The sequence below is a fragment of the Bos javanicus genome, chromosome 16, assembly GCF_032452875.1.
Source record: "Bos javanicus breed banteng chromosome 16, ARS-OSU_banteng_1.0, whole genome shotgun sequence".
Taxonomy (NCBI): domain Eukaryota; kingdom Metazoa; phylum Chordata; class Mammalia; order Artiodactyla; family Bovidae; genus Bos; species Bos javanicus.
In genome coordinates, this window is record NC_083883.1 from 3751197 (window position 1) to 3770819 (window position 19623).

A 19623-nucleotide genomic window follows, 5' to 3' on the forward strand; every position below is an offset into this window, starting at 1 on the left:
GTGATCATGGTGTGAGGGGCTCTGGGATTAATGGTTTACTGAGCCTGCTAGATGCTTCGCTGGGAAGACAATTAGAAACACACATCCGTCCCAGCCCTGACACACTTCACAATCTGTGCCTGTGTCTGGGTGGGTCCAGATCAGCTGGAACGGATGTTAAGACGGCTCAGAGTAAGGACTGCCGTGATGGGTGAAGCGCAGGGTGCCCGTGGGAGGGCTGGTGAGAGATATCAAGGCCATGCTTTGGGGGTGAGGTGGGGAGTGGTGGGAAAGCAGTTCTCCTGGAAAAGAAATACATCTCAGGTGACTCTTGAGGGATGATCAAGAATTAGCTCCTTGCTCTCAGGAAGTTTACAGTTTAGCAAGGGATTTAAGATAAGTAAACAATTTACCATCTAATCCAAAGCAGACAGTGGGAAGGCTCTCAAGACCAGCGCATAACACAACATTGTGAACCAACTATATTCCAATAAAAATTTTGATAGGTAAAATAAAAAATAAGAAAACTAGATAGGTGGTTGGGCCACTAGCACAAATTTAGGCACAAGAGGAGCACTTAAATGCCTGAAGAAAATATGAAGGAAAAACTTTTATATGTTAACCAAAAAATAAGCAGCTTCTTGCAGCCAGTTGCCCTATGCCTCATCTGATATCACAAATTTCACATCCCTGTATCTATAGTGTTAATTCTGTCATTCTCTTGGACAGATGAAAACAAACTATAATACATTTAAATTATGTATGTATTGTTTTTAAGAGACAGGCACAAAATGCCATGTACAGTTAAAAGGATGGGTCTTATTCTGGCTCAGGGGTTCGAGGGAAGGCTTCACAGGAGGCCAGTTGGACCAAACGGAGAGTAAACTGTGATGAAAGACGTCAGGGATGGGGTAGTGGGGTGAGAGAGAGCAGTAGGGGAGAAAAGTAGATGAGGGCTAGCTGAGCGCTCTATGGATCTGCTGAGCTTTGCAGGGGCTCCCAAGCTCTAGAGCATCTCCTGCCTTGGGATTTATCTGGGTATAGATACCTGGACCCCTTTCCTTTCCTCTGGGAAAAGGGCTGCTGCAAGCTGGAGGGCTCAGCTTACCACTGCTTTGCCTGAGACCACAATGATTGCATTTCCCTTCCTCAGAGCTCTGAGTTATAGCCCTCTGTAACTGTCACTCTCAGGTGGTGGACAGTATAGCCCTTTCTTTTTCAGGGGCTAGTGGAACTGCTTGATTATGAACCTGCTTATTAGCGGTGGCCTTCCAAGACTGGGAGGTGGGCTCTCAAAAGAGGACTGGGACGGAATTCTTCGTTGCTGACAAATTTGAGATTCTTGACTCAATTCTGCCCTCTGCTGACAAAACTAAGCCTAGCATGTTTTATGGAATGCCCAAAGCTGTGACCAACATCTGTTGGATCATAGAAAAAGTAAGAGAGTTCCCTAAAAACATCTACTTCTGTTTTATTGACTATGACAAAGCCTTTGACTGTGAGGATCACAACAAACTGTTGAAAATTCTTCAAGAGATGGGAATACCAGACCACCTGACCTGCCTCCTGAGAAATCTGTATGCAGGTCAAAAGCAACAGTTAGAACCAACATGGAACAATGGACTGATTCAAAATTGCGTCAAGGCTGTATATTGTCACCCTGCTTATTTAACTTATATGCGGAGTACATCATGCTAAATGCCAGGCTGGATAAGGCACAAGCTGGAATCAAGATTGCCGGGAGAAATAATAATCTCAGATATACAGATGACACCACCTTTATGGCAGAAAGTGAAGAAGAACTAAAGAGCCTCTTGATGAAAGTGAAAGAGGAGAGAGAAAAAGTTGGTTTAAAATTCGACATTCAAAAAACTAAGATCATGGCATCCAGTCCTATCACTTCACGGCAAATAGATGGGGAAACAGTGGAAACAGAGGTGGAGTTTATTTGGGAGCTCTCCAAAATCACTGCAGATGGTGACTGCAGCCATGAAATTAAAAGATGCTTGCTCCTTGGAAGAAAATCTATGACCAGCCTAGTATATTAAAAAGCAAAGACATTACTTTGCCGACAAAGGTCCATCTAGTCAAAGCTATAGTTTTTCCAGTAGTCATGTATGGATGTGAGAGTTGGACCATTTCTTAAGAAAGCTGAGCACCGAACAACTGATGCTTTTCAATTGTGGTGTTGGAGAAGACTCTTGAGAGTCCCTTGGACTGCAAGGAGACCCAACCAGTCAATCCTAAAGGAAATAAGTCTTGAATATTCATTGTAAGGACTGATGCTGAAGCTGGAACTCCAATACTTTGGCCACCTGATGCGAAGAACTGACTCCCTGGAAAAGACCCTGGTGCAGGGAAAGACTGAAAGTAGGAGGAGAAGGGGACGACAGAGGATGAGATGGTTGGATGGCATCACCGACTCAATGGACGTGAGTTTGAGCAAGCTCCAGAAGTTGGTAATGGATAGGGAAGCCTGGCGTGCTGCAGTCCATGGGGTTGCAAAGAGTCGAACATGACTGAGCAATTGAACTGAAAGCTGTGACCACAAGTATATGTCTGCTTAGGCAATTTGTTCATTTAATGAGCCATTCATTCATTCATTCATTCAACAAATATGTACTGAGCAACTACAATAATAGGTATAATATTATGCTTCCCTTGTGGCTTAGCTGGTAAAAAATCTGCCTGCAATGTGGGAGACCTAGGTTTGATCCCTGGATTGGGAAGATTCCCTGGAGAAGGGAAAGGCTACCCACTCCAGTATTCTAGGCTAGAGAATTCCATGGACTGTGTAGTCCATGGGGTCGCAAAGAGTCGGACATGACTGAGTGACTTTCACTTTCACTTTACTTTCTATATAACATTTATTGAGCCAGTTCTGGTTCTAAGCACCTTCAATATAGTATCATGTCCAAGACCACCCAGCCCTAGCTAGAAGTAACAAAGCTGGGAGGCAAACCCCGTCAGTCTGACATCACAGCTCAAGTCCCTAAGAATCACGTTGTCTTGTGGGACCCAAATGGGCTCTGGAAATACAAGATGGAGCTACTTACAACCTAAATTCTAGTAAGCCTTACCAGGAGTTTGGGAAACTTTGTGTTACCAACTCTGAAAACAGTCCCCAAGCTATCCATTAAAATGGGAAATTTAATGTTATTCACAGGCCAGGCCTAGGAAAGATGTGACCAAGGAGAAGCTAGCTCTTCTCTGCAAGCCAGACAACTTGCACTGTCCCCCACTTGCAGCAGCAGGGAAAATACACATAGATAAACAGGAGTCCTGGGTGTTTTGGCAGTCCAAACATGGGTATTGCAGAAAGGAGTGGGTTTATTAAGAGCAGAGGTAATGCGAGGGCTGTGAGCACGGTGAGCTGACCTCCTAACAGCCCTGGGAAGTCGACAGGACACAAGTTAGAACAGCAAGCTGGCTCAATAGAGAGCTGACACTTCGTGGGTTAGTAGTCAATTTTTATAGCCTCAAAACAAAGATGATTCCCTCTGGAAAGTTGGCATAGGTGATTGGTTAGGGCACTAGAGGGTGAGTACTGATGTGGGCACTTTTGCCAAGTGGGGTCAGGAAGCTGGTGGGTGATGATCAGAGGCCCTTTTGGCAACGGTTACAAAGGTGCTCATTCAGCTTCGGAGGTGATGTTGGTTCTGGGCTCCGTGTCTGTGGCCTTGGTGAAAGGTCTTGCACCTGTGGCCTTGGCACAGACTCTACGCTGGGTTCCAGGGAATTCCCTGGCAGTCCAGTGGTTAAGACTCCATGCTTTCACTGCCAAGGCCCAGGTTCAATCCCTGGTTGGGGAACCTTGCAAGCTGTGCGGAATGGGCAGAAAAAAAAGTGTTAGTTGCTCAGTCATGCCCGACTCTTTGCGACCCCATGGACTGCAGCTCACCAGGCTCCTGTGTCCATGAGATTTTCCAGGCAAGGATGCTGGAGGAGTCCTGAATTCCAGCTTCCCTTTTACCACTATCCATGTATGGTCATGGCTGAGGACTTTCTCTCTGGAGGGCAGTTTCTTCATCTATAGCAAGATATTTGGATTGAAAAAATCTGAGTTCTGTTTCGACTCTGCTGTAACTTTTCCTGTGGTATTTAGCAACATATTAGAAATCTCAGTCACACCTTTTTTTTTTTTTTTTGCCCACCAGGCAACTGATCGCCTCACTACAGGACACTCAGGAGCCCTGTTCCTTCTGCTACCCCTGACGTAATGTCTTGGCTCAGGGGTCTGACACCCTGCGCGACAAGCTCCACTCTGCCACTAATAGCCTATCTCTTGGCACCTCTCTGGATAAGAATTATTTTCTTTTGGGCTACCCTGGTGGCTCAGTAGTAAAGAAACTGCCAATGCAGGAGACACAGATTCCATCCCTGATCTGGGAAGATCCCACACGCCTTGAAGCAACTAAGGCCATGAGCCACAACTATTGAGCCTGAGCTCTGGAGCCTGGGAACTGCAGCTACTAAGCCCACTACAACCACTGAAGCCTGGGCGCCCTAGAGAGGGTGCTCGGCACAAGAGAAGTCACCGCAGCGAGAAGGCCTCGCAGCGCAACGAAGAGTAGCTCCCGCTTGCTGCGACTAGAGAAAAGCCCGTGCAGCAGCAACGACCTGGCGTAGCCAAAAATAAATAACATTATATAAAAAAAGAATTATTCCCCTTTGAACAGCTAACTTTCACTGTGCCCTAGTCACCGTAAGAATGAATTCACTCCTGATCACGGTTCTATGTAGATTCTAACATATGATTATCCCCATTGCACAGATGAAGAAACTGAGACGTAGAGAAATTAAGTAACTGCCCTTGTGGGGTTACAGAGCTGGCAAGTGGTAGAGCCAGATTGGAGCCCAGGCAATCTGGCTCCAAAAACAGCACTCTCAGCCACCAGGCTTTGGCTTAGAGATGATTCTTTTTAATGGACTTGTTTTTTGACTGTGCTGGGTCTTCGGTGCCGCTCGGGCTTTTCTCTAGCTGCAGCGAACGAGAGCTGCTTGCTCTCTCTTGGGGCACGTGGGCTTCTCACTGCGGTGACTCCTTCTGTTGCTGAGCCCGGGCTCTAGGACCTGCGGGCTTCAGTAGTTCCCAGGCTCCAGAGAACAGGCTCAGCAGTTGTGACCCAGGGGCTCAGTTGCTCGGCGGCACGTGGGATCTTCCCGGACCAGGGATTGAACGTGCATCTCCTGCTTTGGCAGGTGGATTCCTAACCACCGAGCCACCAGGGAAGCCCGGAGAGGATTCCTGAGTGGCTCAAGTCTCCAGTAGCCTAAGCTAAGTCATAGTTCATTCAACCTGAAATGCTCCTCATGACCTCCTTGTGGGCTGGCTGTCGGATGAAACAAGACGTGAAGCTGTCAGACGGATGTTTCTTCAGCCTACTCGGGGTTTTGCTGGACTCTGGTCCTCCCAAGTCTCCTTCCTCCCAAACCCCCCATTCTGGCAGACACCCAAGCATGTGTTTCTGTGGATGGGAGCTGGGACAGCACGGGAGCTTATCAGACTCCCTGAGCTACAGATGATCTGATCTGGGACAAAGAACTGTCAGATAAGCCCAGTGCTGGGAAGTGGTCCTGGAAACCGCCCGAGGCAGGAGCTCTGTGCTGGGGGAGGGAGAGAACAGCCTTTCTGGGGTTGGGGGAAATGAGGGCCCTTGAATTACTCTCACTGCTGATTTTTAATGCAGACAAGTGCTCTTTCTTCGAGCTGGGAGGTGGGGTGGGTAGGTATTTGTGTCGATTTAGGTCTAGAACTTCTAGTCAGTATTTTGGAAAGGGGTCTCCTTACCTCATTTGTTAATGGCTAAATAAGAAGGTCTTTTTCTGCCCCTCACTTCTGTGTTCTTTTCTCAGTCTCTGAGGTTGTGTAACTCGCATTGCTGTGGGGTTGGGAAGTAGCAGGGGGCACTTACGGTTATGACTGGGGCAAAAGCTCTCACTGGATTCCCCGCTGGGTATCCAGTCACTAAGTTTGAATCCTTCCCACCAACCAACCCTAGTGAGTTACTGAGATGCTTGATGGACTGAGATGGAGAATAAGAAAATAAAAATAAACTCCTACCCAAAATAAAAATAAACTCCTACCTTGACAGGGGTCCATGCTTTCACACCCCATATTTGACTGATCCATCACTGACCCTATGAAGTCAGAGCCTTGGGTTAAACCCTAGGGCTGTTGATCCAGATGAAGCAGGGGGTTCATGAGACTCAGAATGGCAGCCAGAGAATGGGTTTCCATACTGAGGAGCCCCACCCCATGCTGGCCATGTGACCTGGGGCAGTTGACTCAGTCCCCTTGAGGCTAGGTTCCTGTCCATCAGAGGAGATCCTGAACTCTGATGCTCTCTGTCAGCTGGAAAAGGCTCCCCAGTGGTCACGGATTTACGGCTGTGCCTACTGTGGCTCCACTGAAATGCTGTTCCCTTGAAGGGGCTGAAGGCCCTCCTCTTCCTGGCCTGCGCCACAGCTGCTGCCCTGCACCCGGGGAGGTCCCGGGAGGTCCACACAGGGCAGAGGTGGGCGGGGGTGCCCAGGAGGAGGATCTGCCCGTGCTTGGCTCCCACCCGTGGCCTGAGCCCTTTGCCTCCCAAGCTGATCCTGGAATGTACACCCCTAGCCAAGCACATTCTTTCACCAGGTCACCAGCTCCTGGCCCTCAGGAAGGGATAGCAGCAGCTGGCACTTCCCTTGGCCCTGAATGACACTTGCACAGTCTGGCGCTGGGGCTGTTACCTCCAGCCTGGATTAACCGGCTGGCCTTCACGCATAGCTTTGGAAAAGCCCAGTTCTTAACAATCACTCCTGTCAGAGCCTGAGGCAAAGGGCAGAGGGAACCTAGCCCTAAGCAGGAGAATTTGAAATCCTGCTGATTTCCTAGCTCTGGTTCCTTGCTGCACAGTCAGATATCTGTGCTCAGAGGATGGGGGGCTTTGTAAAGGTTATTCTCAAAGCTGGTGCTCTCTGAGCTCTTGGATGTCTGCCGTTCATTCAGTTCAGTCACTGGCTGCACTTTCACTCCATTCAGTTACTCACTTAGGCTCTGGGTGCCTAGCGAGGGTTAGGCATAGAGTATCGTGGGCCCACAAGGGTTACTGATATCGCCATGTCCTGAGGGGAACCTGTGTGCAGGGGGTGAGGTGGGTGTACACAAGGGAGGGGGCATTCTGTATTCTGGGGGCGGCTGGGCTGGGGATGGAAGCAGAGGCGAGCGGCAGGGGTGGTCCGGGGAGCTGCCTGCTCCCAGTGGTCTCCCAGGGGCTGCAAGGCAGAGGTGAGGAGAGGTGGCTGGAAGGGCAGGGCTTTGGTGAAGGGTCTTAGGAGCCGGGGCCAGGAATCACCCAGAGGACCAGGGAGGCTGGGGGACGGTGTCTAAGCTCTGTAACCATGTACGTGAACTTGTAGACGATTTCCCAAAAGGCAGGGTGATCCAGCCATGATCTATTGCGGGCGAGGGAGGTTGGAAGAAAGCGATGAGGTGGTCGTTTTCCACCCAGGGTTGAGTCGACTTCCCTGAGGTGCTGGGGCTTGAGATCTGAGGTAAGACCAGGTTGGAAGGGGAGCTCCAATCCAGTCCCTGCTTCTACAGATGGGGTGCTGATCCGGACCGGGGAGGCTGGGAAAGGCTTTGGAAATTGTTCTTCCCTGATAAACATGTGTTGTTAAGAATGTGAATTGCTAACCTGAGTTGAGACCTCAGAGAGTCAGACTCCACTTTCTGTTGAGAGAAACTTTCTGGGAGGCCAGACCCCCAGCGCTCCCTCGGGCCCTCCAGATAAGGCGGATAAGTCCTGGAGATAGTGGATGGGCCCGGGGCCCGGCCCTCCTGGGACGCCCGCACCTCCGCGGCTGACCCAGGCTGGAGTCTGGATGGCCCAGATAGGGCCCCAGCAGGTGAGAAGGCCGCCAGCGGCAAGCCTGGAGCTCCCCGTCCACCTTGTCACCTCGGGGCAGCAACTTGGACGGTGCAGGGAAGGGAGAGCAACCCCACCAGCCTGAGAGAGATGGAGCTCTCCTGAAGCCACCCAGAAAACCCATCACTTCTAAAGCGTCACCTTAGGCATCAAATCTTCAGACATTTCTGGCCTCCAGCCCCTTACCCCACTGACCTTCTGAGTCATCTGTCAGATACTTCCTTTTCAGAGGAGGTAGATGGCTGGGAGGTTTTGCATGAAAAAAAACCATAGAAGTCTCAGGATCCAGGAGCATCTTGTCTGGCCAAACTAGGAACTGGGACTGGGGCATTCGGGTGTTTCCATACACTTGCTCAGCCCATGTGCTGAGCATGCGAAGTAAGCAGGGAAGACCTCAGTTCATTTCAGTTACTCAGTCGTGTCCGACTCTTTGCAACCCCATGGACTGTAGCACACCAGGCCTTCCTGTCCATCACCAATTCCTGGAGCTTGCTCAAACTCACGTCTATCGAGTCGGTGATGCCATCCAACCACCTCATCCTCTGTCGTCCACTTCTCCTGCCTTCAATCTTTCCCAGAATCAGGATCTTTTCTAACCAGTCAGCCGTTTGGCTACATCAAATAGCCAAAGTATTGGAGTTTCAGCTTCAGCATCAGTTCCTCCAGTGAATATTCAGTCTTGATTTCCTTTAGGATGGACTGGCTGGATCTCCTTGCAGTCCAAGGGACTCTCAAGAGTCTTCTTCAACACCACAGTTCAGAAGCATCAATTCTTCGAAGCTCAGCTTTATGGTTCAACTCTCACATCCATACATGACCACTGGAAAAACCATACCTCTTACTATGTGGACTTCTGTCGGCAAAGTAATGTCTCTGCTTTTTAATATGCTGTCTAGGTTGGTTATAGATTTTCTTTCAAGTAGCAAGCATCTTTTAATTTCATAGCTCCAGTCACCATCTGCAATGATTTTGGAGCCCCCAAAAATAAAGTTGGTCACTGTTTCCATTGTTTCTCCATCTATTTGCCGTGAAGTGATGGCACTGATTTAGGAAGAGGCAAGGAGACTCCCCCTCCCCGCCGGATTCCGGACCTCTACAACTGTGGGACGGTACATTTCTGTTGTTTTTGAAGCTGCCAGTCTGCTGTGTTTTGTTATGGCAGCCCTAGGAAACTCATCTGCCTGACCTGTCTGCGTGCTTTTATGAGCCGCCTCTTCAGCTCCTGCCTGTGCTCCGCCTCTTGCCTTTGCTTCTGCAGTTGTTTAATTCCAACAAGAAGCGCCTGCCCACGCAACTCTTTGATCTCACCAAGCAGATTTCTCCAACTCTCTGGAGTTGGAGGCCTTTGACCTGAGCACTGGTCCTGCTCTGCAGACACTGGGAGTGGGGGTGGGGATGGGGGTGCCATCTCTTCCTGCAGTGGGGGCAGAGGTCTGCACGCCCCTCCACCCCCAAGTTAAAATTGAATCTCCTTCCCGTCACTTGTTAGCTGTTCATCGCTTGTTAGCTGTGCCGCTAGATTTAGTCACAGGGCTGCTGGTTTAGTCTCTTCTACAAGATGGAGGTTGGAAAAGGCCAACGGTACCCCATCTCCTGTGAGGGTCTCTATGGGCCAGAAAGCTCAATCAAACGCAGGAGATCATCAGAAAGAAATTCTGGGGCAGAAGCAGCAACGGAAAGGAGGGACTCGTCTACGCCCTGTGGTCCCAAACCCTCCTGCCACTTTGCACAGCAGGCAGACTTCCCTCCAGAGGACGCCTGAAGGGTTTGGCCCACATGTTTTTCTGAGGATTCCAACACCAACTGGGCTTCATTCTTTTTTTAAAAAAAATTGTTATTATTGTCAAGCGAGTGTATGCTCCTCAGTTCTGTTTCGTCACAACAAAGATTTGGAGTGATGGACATTAAAGCCCTCGGCGTGTCACAGCTCTTGGGTCTTGGACAGACCGTGTTACAGCTCTCAGGTCTCGAAAGGACCATGTTATAGCTCTTAGACAAATCAGTGTTACAGCTCAATTTTATTTAGAAGATAGCAGGAAAATTCATCTTCAAGGCGTGAGGGCATGTCGACCCAAAAACAGGAGGAGAAGAGCGCCCTGCGGGGGTGGCGGGGGGAGCCCTTTGGCTTCTCTTTTTATATGTTTTCCTTCCCCCTGGGCCTGCCCTATACAAAATGGGCTTAGTCAGGAGTGCTGTTCTACCTGAAGTGCTCACTCCGGTCCTCGGACCTTCCTTTGACCTTCCTCTGTTCTATCTTCGTGGGCTTTTCTCTTCCTTGTCTTTTGGACTCCTTTTCCCTATTCTAACTACCTAACATTATTATTATTCACATTTCACTGTGCTGTGTGTTCATGGCTGTGCACAGACTCTCTCCAGTTGCTGTGAGCAGCACGGGCTCTGAGCTGCGTGGGCTTCAGTGGTGGTGGCTTGCAGGTTTGGCTGCTCTTGGCATGTGGAATCTTTCCAGACCAGGGATTGAACCTGTGTCCCTGTGTTGGCAGGCAGATTCTTTACCACTGGGCCACCAGGGAAATCCACTGGGGTCCTTTGTGATCGTAGATATGCCCTGGTAATTTTACTCACTTCATTTTTCTCCGGAGAAGCTCCCAGGATGCTTCTCCAGTCAAAATCCTTAATTTGCTCCCAGTGTCCCATGTGGATCAAGCCCAGAGTCCTTCGCAAGGCACGCAAGGCACGCAAGGCCCCTAGACCGGCACTGCCTGCATCTCCCTGGATTCTCTATGTGTGTGCTGTCCCCCAGTGGCTTGAGAACACTTCTGTCTCTCCCCCAACAACAGAAAATACTCATTCCTCAGGAAACCAAGCCTTCACCTTTTCAGGTTTGCCATTTTGAACCCCTTACGTTGTGCAGTGCAGCTGATGGTCTTCCTTTTTCTACGTGCTATTCCGTTTGAGGCAATGCAGTGCTGTGGTCACAGCTTTTGGAGTCAGACTTGGTTCAGTCACTTACTAGCTTGTGCTCTTGGACAAGTTACATAACCTCTCGGAGCCTTCGCAGTCTCAAATGCAAAATACCGGCTACTCCAGGGTTAACCTGAGGATGGAAGCACCGGGTGAGATGGCACGTCCTTGCTGTTGTTTTACAGGCTGGGAAGTGGAGACAAGAAAGTGGAGGGGCCCCGAGAGGTATGGGGATGAGAAGGCCTCAGGCGGGGAGCGGGTGAGGCCTGGCGCCAGGCCACTGGACCCGACGCTGAGCGCTCTCTACAGCTCCACGGGGCACAGCTGAGACGCGTGCTCCTGATACCCCCGATTTCCCTCACTCCTCAGTGAGCTCCCCCAGTCCTCCCAGCACGGACTCCAACAGGTGAGTGAGTCCTAGCAGACGCCAGCTTGAGTCCAATGGCCCTCACATTCCAGCAGTCAGTCCCCTATTCTCATGATGGGAAGAACCTTTGGGGCAGGCTGTACCCCCAAGGAACCCCGAATATTTGAAATGCCTCAGTCCAATCCACACGTCTGGTGCCATTTGGGGTGCTTGGAAAGCCCCCTACACACAGGCTAGGCTTCTTATCAGAAAGGGTGGAGGGGCCCCAGTTGTAAATACCTTTCCTAGGGAGGGGTGAGAGGGAAGGAGGCAGGGCAGAGCCAGGAGGCAGCCAGGGCTGGGTTTGGCAATGCTCCCCACAACGTACCATCCATTCCTCCCAGTGTTGGCTTCCGCAGCCTTCTTTCCTAGCAGTCTCTTCAGAGGGCGAAACTAAAATGGGGCGGGGGTTTGGATGCAGTGGGGAAGGCCTCCTGCAGTCTGCTCACCAGGGGGCACCCGCTGCCAGGCAATGCTAGAGTGGGGAGGAACAGCTCAGTCAGCAGGTGGCAGTGTCCTTCCAGGGCCCAGTGAAGAAGAGCAGGTGCCCAGAGAAAGGGAAGAAAAACCCATCCTGTCCGGAACCTGGTTCCTCTTGTCTCTGAAGGTTTGGTGGAGGGGTTACCTCCTCCAGGAGGCTCCCCCTGGCCCCTCGGACAGGTGTTCCTGCCTCAAGAGACATAACGATACCCTTGCATAGTGAGTGCTATCTGACCCCCACAGCTCCTCCAGGGCAGGTATTTTTTTCGTCTTTGTAGTCCTGGTGTTAGCACAGCTTTTAAAAACAACGTGGAATCGGGAAGAGGCACTGTACCAGCTAAAAGGAGGCCCATCCTCTACGTTTTCACATCAGTGAGCCGTTCTCTTTCTGCTCTGGGCAAAACAGAAATGAGCATGCTGCTGCTGCTGCTGCTAAGTCGCTTCAGTCGTGTCTGACTCTGTGCGACCCCATAGAAATGAGCATGAGCTGAACGAAATGAGGCTAGGCTTGACAAAGGTCAGGTCGAGAGTGACCTGACAAAGAGCTCAGCTAACGAGCGCAACCTTTTCCCAGCACACCCGTGGCACATCAGCACTCCAGAGACCGAAAGCATGCTGTTTTCCTAGGAGTGAGGCGACTGATCGGCGCGAGGTGGTTGGAAGGAGGAACCTTCCCAGAGTGGCCAAGAACGAGTGGCCCCTCAGGGTCCCGTGTGGCCTGAGAAAGTCAGAGGGACTGCTTTATGGGGTCCCCTCCACGTATCCAGACCCCGTCCACCCAACCCCTGCATGAGGGTGCCACGGAAGATAGGAATATAGGTTTTAATCATTGTGCTGCTGCTGTTAACCAGAGTGCAACGAATCCACCCTTCATGGATGTGGATGCCACAGTGTAAATGAGCAAGTTTCACACAGCCCATCGGTGACAAAGGGCCAGGCCTCTGGAGGGGAGGGGTGCCCGCAGGAGAAACGGGGTGAGGAAAAGGGTAGGGAGCAGATCCTGGGCTGGCAGTCTGCCCCTTCCACATTGTTACATTCCCACCAGGACCCCAAGCAGGACCGGTCCTTTCCGGCCAGGGTGGCCAACCTGGGCCAGCCCCCGTGAACCCGACTTCCCTCCCAAGCCAGCCGCCTCCAGCCCCAGGGCCATTCTTGCTGAGCAGATGAGGTTTGGGGCAGGCCCACAGCCGGCCACCAGCGGGGAAGAGATGGAGCTCAAGGGAGGCAAGAGGGCTTGGAGACAGCCCTTGTCTGTTCTTCATCCCAGGAGACCCTCGGACGGGTGCAGAGCCAGGGAGAGGACAGCAGTGAGCAGCCATCCCCTGGGTCAGAACCCAGGAGATGGCAAAGGTGAGCCCACAGCAGGCAGGTGGCAGACGCTCCCGTAACTTTCTCTGCCTGAGCATAAGTGAGGACTCCCCACCCTGGTCACCTCGGCTCCAGTGGGGAGGAGGTGTGGCTGCGTCCCAGACATGTCTTCCAGTTTCCTCGGGTTGGTAGGGATTGGAGGTGGAGAGATCACTTAGAGCCCCGGGGCCTGACCCCACTGGCTGCGGACAGGAGCCGGTACCCAGGCAAGTGGCCCCAACTCTTGTTCAGAGCGGGTGGTCCGGTCTGGGACGCTGTGGCCGGGCCCAGAGGCAGCTAGGAGTCTGAGACACACAGGGCCTCCACCGCGTCGCTCAGACCCTGGTTGACGCCGCCCACGGCCAGCAGGCAGTTCCTGAGGACGAGGCTGGAGCAAGCGCAGCGGGGCGTGGGCATGGCGGGGAGGGCCTCCCAGCGGCTCTTCCCCGGGTGGAACGCCTCGGCCGTCTCCAGGACCGTGGGCTGGTTCCCTGAAAGTGCAAGGGGCCGGGTCTCACCAAGCGTCCAGCCACCAGCCCGCCCGGGGGAAGGGCCTACCTCCGCCGTCCCTCTGGAACCACAGGCAGAAGGTGACCCACTGCCTGCCCTCCCTCCCTCCGCCCCGGGGGAGGTGACCCACCTCCTGCCTCCCTCGGGAACCTCAGGCAGAAGCCCAGCACCCTGGACTCCCTGAGCCTCAGGCCTTCCCCACCCTCTGTCAAACAGCCATTCTGCCCTTCCTGCCTTCTCAGTCCTTACATCCCCTCAAGATGCAAGACTCAGCTTTCTTCCCCCACTGCCTGCTTTTACTACACGTTTCTAGACACTACTGCCTCTCTCCTGCCCATGACGAAGAAAGCTGCTCACACGGTCTAGCTCACGTCAAGTTCCTTTCCTGCATGGTAAAGTCGGGGAATCTGTCCACACTGAGTAAACTCTGGGTTCCCAGGAGCCCCACTGCCTACTTATCTCTCCCTAGTTGATGGTGGGACCCCACCATCAAATTTCCCTGATCTCTGGGAGGGCTCATCCAGCAAATCTTGAGTTCATCAGAACAGCTGATTTGATCAGACTGCTTTCCTACTTCCTGATAGAGCTGAGTGTTCAGGGAGAAAATAAAGAGGATCAAGGCCAATCCCTTCTACCTCCAGCCCTCCCCATACAGGGCCCCGGGGACCTGGGCTCAGCCAGCCTGTCACGTGGTTCTCAGCATGTCCCTTATGCTCTCTGAGCCTCAGTTTCCCCCGTGTAAGAGGACAGAGAGACCACATCTGAGGCCCACCCACGGAGGCAGGACGTCGAGGCTGGGAGAAGAGAGTGCCTTGGAATCAGGTGGTAGGCAGGCGGTGTGCCAGGAGCCAGCACCCTCTTCTGCGCATGCACATCCAGAGTCCACGGAGCACCAGGCCACAGCCTGGAAGCTCTTTCCTTACCAAGCCCTCCAGCCACTATGACCCGACCACTCAGAGAGCCGGCCACAAAGTCTGCCCGCCGCTTCTTGAGGAAGAAGGAACGCTCCATCTTCAGCCATCCCCCTGCAGGCCGTGGGCGATGTCAGGAGAAACACAGAGAGAATGAGATGCTGACCGCCCCTGCCAAATACGCCCGAGTGCCAAACCGCTCTCATCCTGAGTGGCACCTTGATTCCATCTACCCTGTATGCTCAGGGCGTGTACAACGCCTCCTGCCGTGCGAAATGGCACTCAACCGACCCTCTCCATGCCTGTTGCAGGCCAAGGAACCATCAGCTCTTATCATGAATCACCTTGCCCCACCTCCGTTTTCACGGACTTTAAGCTGGAAAGACGGAGAGTGTCCCAGTCAGCATGCTCTGTTTCAAAGCCCTCCCTCATCTGGCCCTGGCTGGATGTTGTAAGAAGGAACAACAGCTGGGAAAGGCTTTGATAAAAACAGCCAGCCAATCAGAGGGAGCCCTGGACAGATGAAAGAATCTGAGCCCAAGAGTAGCCCTGAATGGAGAGGAGCATTCAGACTTCTGAAAGGTTCACGCCGCTGGGTAAACGGGCCGGGGCAGATGGGTGGGATGGGTGTAAGGTGGGAGGAGGGCAGAAGGGAGGTGGGTAGCTAGGGCCTGGTGTCCAGCTTACCTTGCTCCATGTCGAACACATCCATCGTCCGGAGGAACTTGGGCTGCCGGTAGAGCCGGCCCTGCCGCAGGCCCCCCAGGCTATACAAGCGGTCGTCCAGGGTCACAAAGCTGGAGAAGGCCCGCTTGCAGGGGATGTTGGGGAACTTGGTCCAGGAGCGAGTCTCAATGTCAAAGACCTCGAAGGCGTTGACCGCATACTTGGACTGCCGTCCTCCTGGAGGCCAGGGCAGGGCACATGTTGGGCAGGAGAGTAAGCCCCTGGGGACTGGGGCTGGGTTCCAATCACATAGGAAGCTCCCTGAGGGTGGGGGGCTGTGTGATTAACCCCCAGTGCCCAGGAGATGCTGGGCACACAAATACTGCTTCTAACAGGAACTGGTCCGGGAGAGGAGGAGAGACGGACATGGGCCAGACAGCACATCTATGTCCTTACCCAGCACATAGATCTTGGAGCCTCGGAGGAAGGAGGTGGCGGCGTATCTCGGGGTGGGCATGTGTGCCAGAGACACCCACATGTCCTTGAGCATGTCATAGTGTTGGAGGTGATTGTGTGGACGGAGGTCCAGGCCCATCCCGCCTGCTGCGTACACGCGGTAATCTAGGAGAAAGGGCACACGGCAGACACCGTGAGACAGGCCCGTGCACTCAGCCGCTACCTTGGCCAGGCTCTGTCAACCCCTTGAATCCCAGCACTGAAGCCCGGCCACGTTCCCAACCACTGCTCTGCCAGAGAATGGGTTGGTGGCACAATTAAAAGCTCCTGCCACACTCAAGCCTGGGTCTTCTTGAAGCCACGTCAGGCCTTCGTGCCTTACCTTCCTTGGTGCCTGGCCCTTGGTTAAGCCCAAGATGCCAAGCCATGCCCAGAAGTAGACTGAGGTGGAGTCCAGGCCTGGACAACCCTTTGAAGGTCTTGTCCCCGCCATTCTCCTTCCAGGGCAGCCAGAGAGATGCCAAAGAGGGACAGTATTCCCCTGACGCCCTCCAGGAGCAGCCTGATGCCATGCACTCCCAGACCGGAACTCGAGACCTAGAGGGAGCCTCTGGAGATGAGGTCAGCCCTGCTGCCACTGGCCTTGTGGGATGCTGGCCCGCTGCTGTCCTTTTCTTTCTCTGGATAGGGGAAGGCCATCCTCCTGGACACACAGGAAAGCTTGTGGGCTCCAGGAGCCAGCTTGCACTGAATGGGATAGGGCTAGGGGTGAAAAAGGGAGAGGCTTTGGATGGAAGAAGCTCTGAGCAGGCAGCGAGCTGGGCGCTCTGAGGAAAGGAGAGCTTCTCTACTCCTTGTGGCCGCAGGTGACACAGCACACCTGGAGGCCGTGCAGCCTCCAGGCTCCCTTCACCCCAGGACCTCAGGCAGCCCTCTCAAGACACAGCCCGACCCCCAGGGCCCTCTTCTCCCAGGGACCCATCCCTGCTCGGGGGATGTCTACTAGAGGCCAGTCCTCACCACTTCTGGCTCTAAGAGGCTTTTATTTTTCAAGAGAATTACAGGAATGAGTACTTCTTTCTACTTTCCAATCTTACTAAAGAGAGAAACAAAGAAATCCAAAGCCTACCCTGTGGCTAGGAGATGGGGCTTGCTAAAGAGACACTCACCTTACGCACACTCTGTCTCCCATTCCTCTTCTCACCTATACCTCTGAAGCTGGGAACCTGCCCCTCCACTCCACACTACCAATCCTCTGTCCGATTCTTACTCATGCTTTCAGAATCACCTTGGTGTCCCTGACTGCAAGGCTGGGCTGAAGGTGGTGGCTCCTGTGGCCATCACCCTGCTTCCCACACTGTTACTGGGATAACCTTTGTATGTTTCTTTCAATAGATTGTTAGATCCTGAAAATTTGTTAATTTGTGGCCCCGGAATATGGTATAAAGCCTGGCACACGAGCATGTACATTTTTAGTAAACTAACTGCTGAGCCCATTCAGCGCCATAGTTAAAAGAGCACAGACTGGACCATCACCTTCAGGCTGTTACTTGGGCGAGTTACTCAACTTCTCTGGGCCCCACATTGCTTCTCTGTAAAATGAGGACAGTGGTACTACTTCCCTCATCTGACAAGTTCTGAGGGTCAAAGGGGTTAATACCTATTAAGCACCTATGGTAAGGACTCAATAAATGTTAGTTCTTAACTGTTCAGCACCACTTCTTGAGGCCTGGGGATAAAGGGCTCCCCTTTCCCTCTCCATTTCCCCATGGACCTCCAGGCTTTCCATCTTTCTTACTGGGAGTTCAGGAGGCGCTGTTGGCTACTCTGCCCTGAGGGCTTCTTGAGTTTCTCTGTCTGATCTTCATTGGTAAGACCTGGGCTCCTAAAGGCAGGGATCGGATCTTCTGCATCTTTCCTTCCCACCTGGGACCTAGAACTGTGCCAGGAACAGGGCAGGCGCTCAAGAAATACTGATTTCTGACCTACAGTAGACCTGACAGGGAGCTGAAATAATTTTGCAAGAGAAGGAGGTAAGGTTGCAAACCTCTAAGCCTGTCTGATCTGCATTTGGGGTTTCCTAACTCCTACTGGGCCATTTCCCATAAAACTGTGTTTTAGAAAAACACTTTCCAGGGCCCATTCTCTGCTCTGGGCTATACCAGGCCAGAAAAGAAAGACAGGATGGGCTTGGAGAAACTGAGATAAGAAGCATAAAGCTATGTAGTGAGCACACACATGCCCTGAGAACCTAGTGAACCTGGGCAAGAAGCCGCAGGAGCATGAACCTCAGGAACCTTCTGGTCTCCACTCATCAGTACCTCTGAGATTAGGAGGCAGACTGTAGGGAGAAGGTCCTGGAATCAGGTCCCAAGACCCTCCCTGTGGGGCCTGGGATGATATGAAGATGGCATGAACAGGCCCAGGACCCCAAATATGTGTCTGGAGGTGGTGGCACCTGCAAGGCAGATTTCAAGGGATTTGCTACTGTGCGTGGGAGGCCCAACCATTCTGCTGAATGAAGGTATCCACAGGGATATGGACAGAGTGCCCTTTGGCTCTCCCCTCAGGCAGGCTTGCCCACCTTGCTGGGAGGAGGCTGCTGGGGTGGAGTGGAGCTCTGGCATCATGTGGATTTACTACACACTTCACTTGTCTGAGCCGCAATTTTCCCACCTATGAAACCAGGCCAGAGGGTCTTTAGTTTCAGTGCCCATGTAATGTGACAGTGGCCTGCAGTCCAGGGCTGGCTTCCACCCCTTTCCCGGGGCCTCCCACCCCTCCTCCGCCCGCCCTCAGCCCTGGCCCCACTCGCCTTTGGCGGTGACCGAAATGCCCATGGCGGCCTCGCGCAGCGCGCTCCTCTTCTTCCACTTGCCCTCGTCGATGTTGTACATCTCCACGACCTTCAGGGGCAGCTGACTGGCGCCCACACCCCCGATCACCATGATCCGCTTCCCCAGGGCGGTGACGGCCACGCCGGCCCGGGCCGTGGGTAGCGGGGGCAGGGCGGTCCACTGGTCGGCCTCGGGGGAGTAGACCTCGAAGCAGTCCATGGGGACGCCGTTGTCGTCACAGCCCCCGATGGCATAGACCTGTCCCCCGGTTTCCAGCAGGGAGCAGTACACCCGGCGGCTCGGCAGCGGTGCCAGGCGCTTCCACTGGAAGTCCTTGACGGTGGGCACCTCCATGGCAGCCCCGGGGGCCCCGCCCGCCGCGCCCCCGCGGAGCGCGGAGCGAGCCCGGGGGTCGGTCAGCTACTCCGCGCCGCCCCTCGCCGTCTCCATCTCGCTGGGATCCGCCGCCGCCCGCCCCCCGGCTAGGGCCCCGACGCCGGCCAGCGCTTCTCGGTCCCTCAAGACTCGGCGGCCCGGCGACGTCTGCGCTCGGCCCCGCGGGATGAGCCGGACGAATCAAGGGCGGCGGGGGCCCCGCGCGCGGCCTCCTGGCCTCCCAGCCCCCCGCCCCGGACAACTTTCAAGGGAAGACGCGGCGGGGTCTCCCCGGCACCGCTCTGTCCCCCGCGGGTCCGAGACCCTGGAGCCGCGCGGAAGACCGGGAGGGCCCCTGCGCGCTGGGCGCCGGGAGGCCTGCGGGCGAAGCGAGGAGCTGACACCTCCGGGCGCCGCCGCCCGTCCCCCGCGGCTCTCCCCGCCCGCCGACTCCCGCCCCCGCCCCGCGCGGCTCACACAGCCAGGCCGGAGGGTGCGGCGGGCGGCGGGGCGCGGAAAGCACATTACGCGAGAGCGGCGCGGGGCGCAGGGGAGGGGGCGCGCCGTCCTGCCCAGCGCGCGCCGCCGTCACCCAGGCGGATGCGGAGAACAAGTGAGCAGCGCGAGGAGAAGCCGAGCCGCCGCCGGGGGTGCGGCGGCCCCGCGCACAGCCTCCCCGCGGCCGCCACACCTGTGCGGGAAGCCGCGTGCGCCGCGCGGCCGCTTTACATAAGCCTCGGTGCTACGGCCGCGGGGGAGGGAAAGGGCCCGGCGGGAGGCGCGCACCCCCTTGCCTACTGTTCGGGGAAAGCGGGGCCCTA

The 19623-nt window shown here is 54.1% G+C and overlaps 1 protein-coding gene across 1 annotated transcript; it reads right to left on the minus strand.

Moving 5' to 3' along the window:
* Nucleotides 1-12508: 12508 nt before the first annotated feature.
* Nucleotides 12509-19213, minus strand: KLHDC8A (kelch domain containing 8A). The gene is made up of 5 exons (XM_061382002.1): nucleotides 18406-19213; nucleotides 15591-15755; nucleotides 15156-15371; nucleotides 14481-14582; nucleotides 12509-13538 (listed from the first exon to the last, which is right to left on the minus strand). Exons 1-5 carry the CDS (start codon nucleotides 18779-18781, stop codon nucleotides 13345-13347), a joined length of 1053 nt encoding a protein of 350 aa, XP_061237986.1. The 5' UTR covers nucleotides 18782-19213; the 3' UTR covers nucleotides 12509-13344.
* Between the last annotated feature and the right edge of the window lie 410 nt (nucleotides 19214-19623).

Bases quoted from the DNA above. Each gene is read 5' to 3' on its own strand.
- KLHDC8A (XM_061382002.1), bottom strand. From the start codon at position 18,781: ATGGAGGTGCCCACCGTCAAGGACTTCCAGTGGAAGCGCCTGGCACCG. The intron at 15,756-18,405 runs GCGAGTGGGGCC...CCTTTCTCCTAG, and splicing joins CATTTCGGTCACCGCCAAAG to ATTACCGCGTGTACGCAGCA. The intron at 13,539-14,480 runs GTAAGGAAAGAG...TTGCACTTTCAG, and splicing joins CATAGTGGCTGGAGGGCTTG to GGAACCAGCCCACGGTCCTG.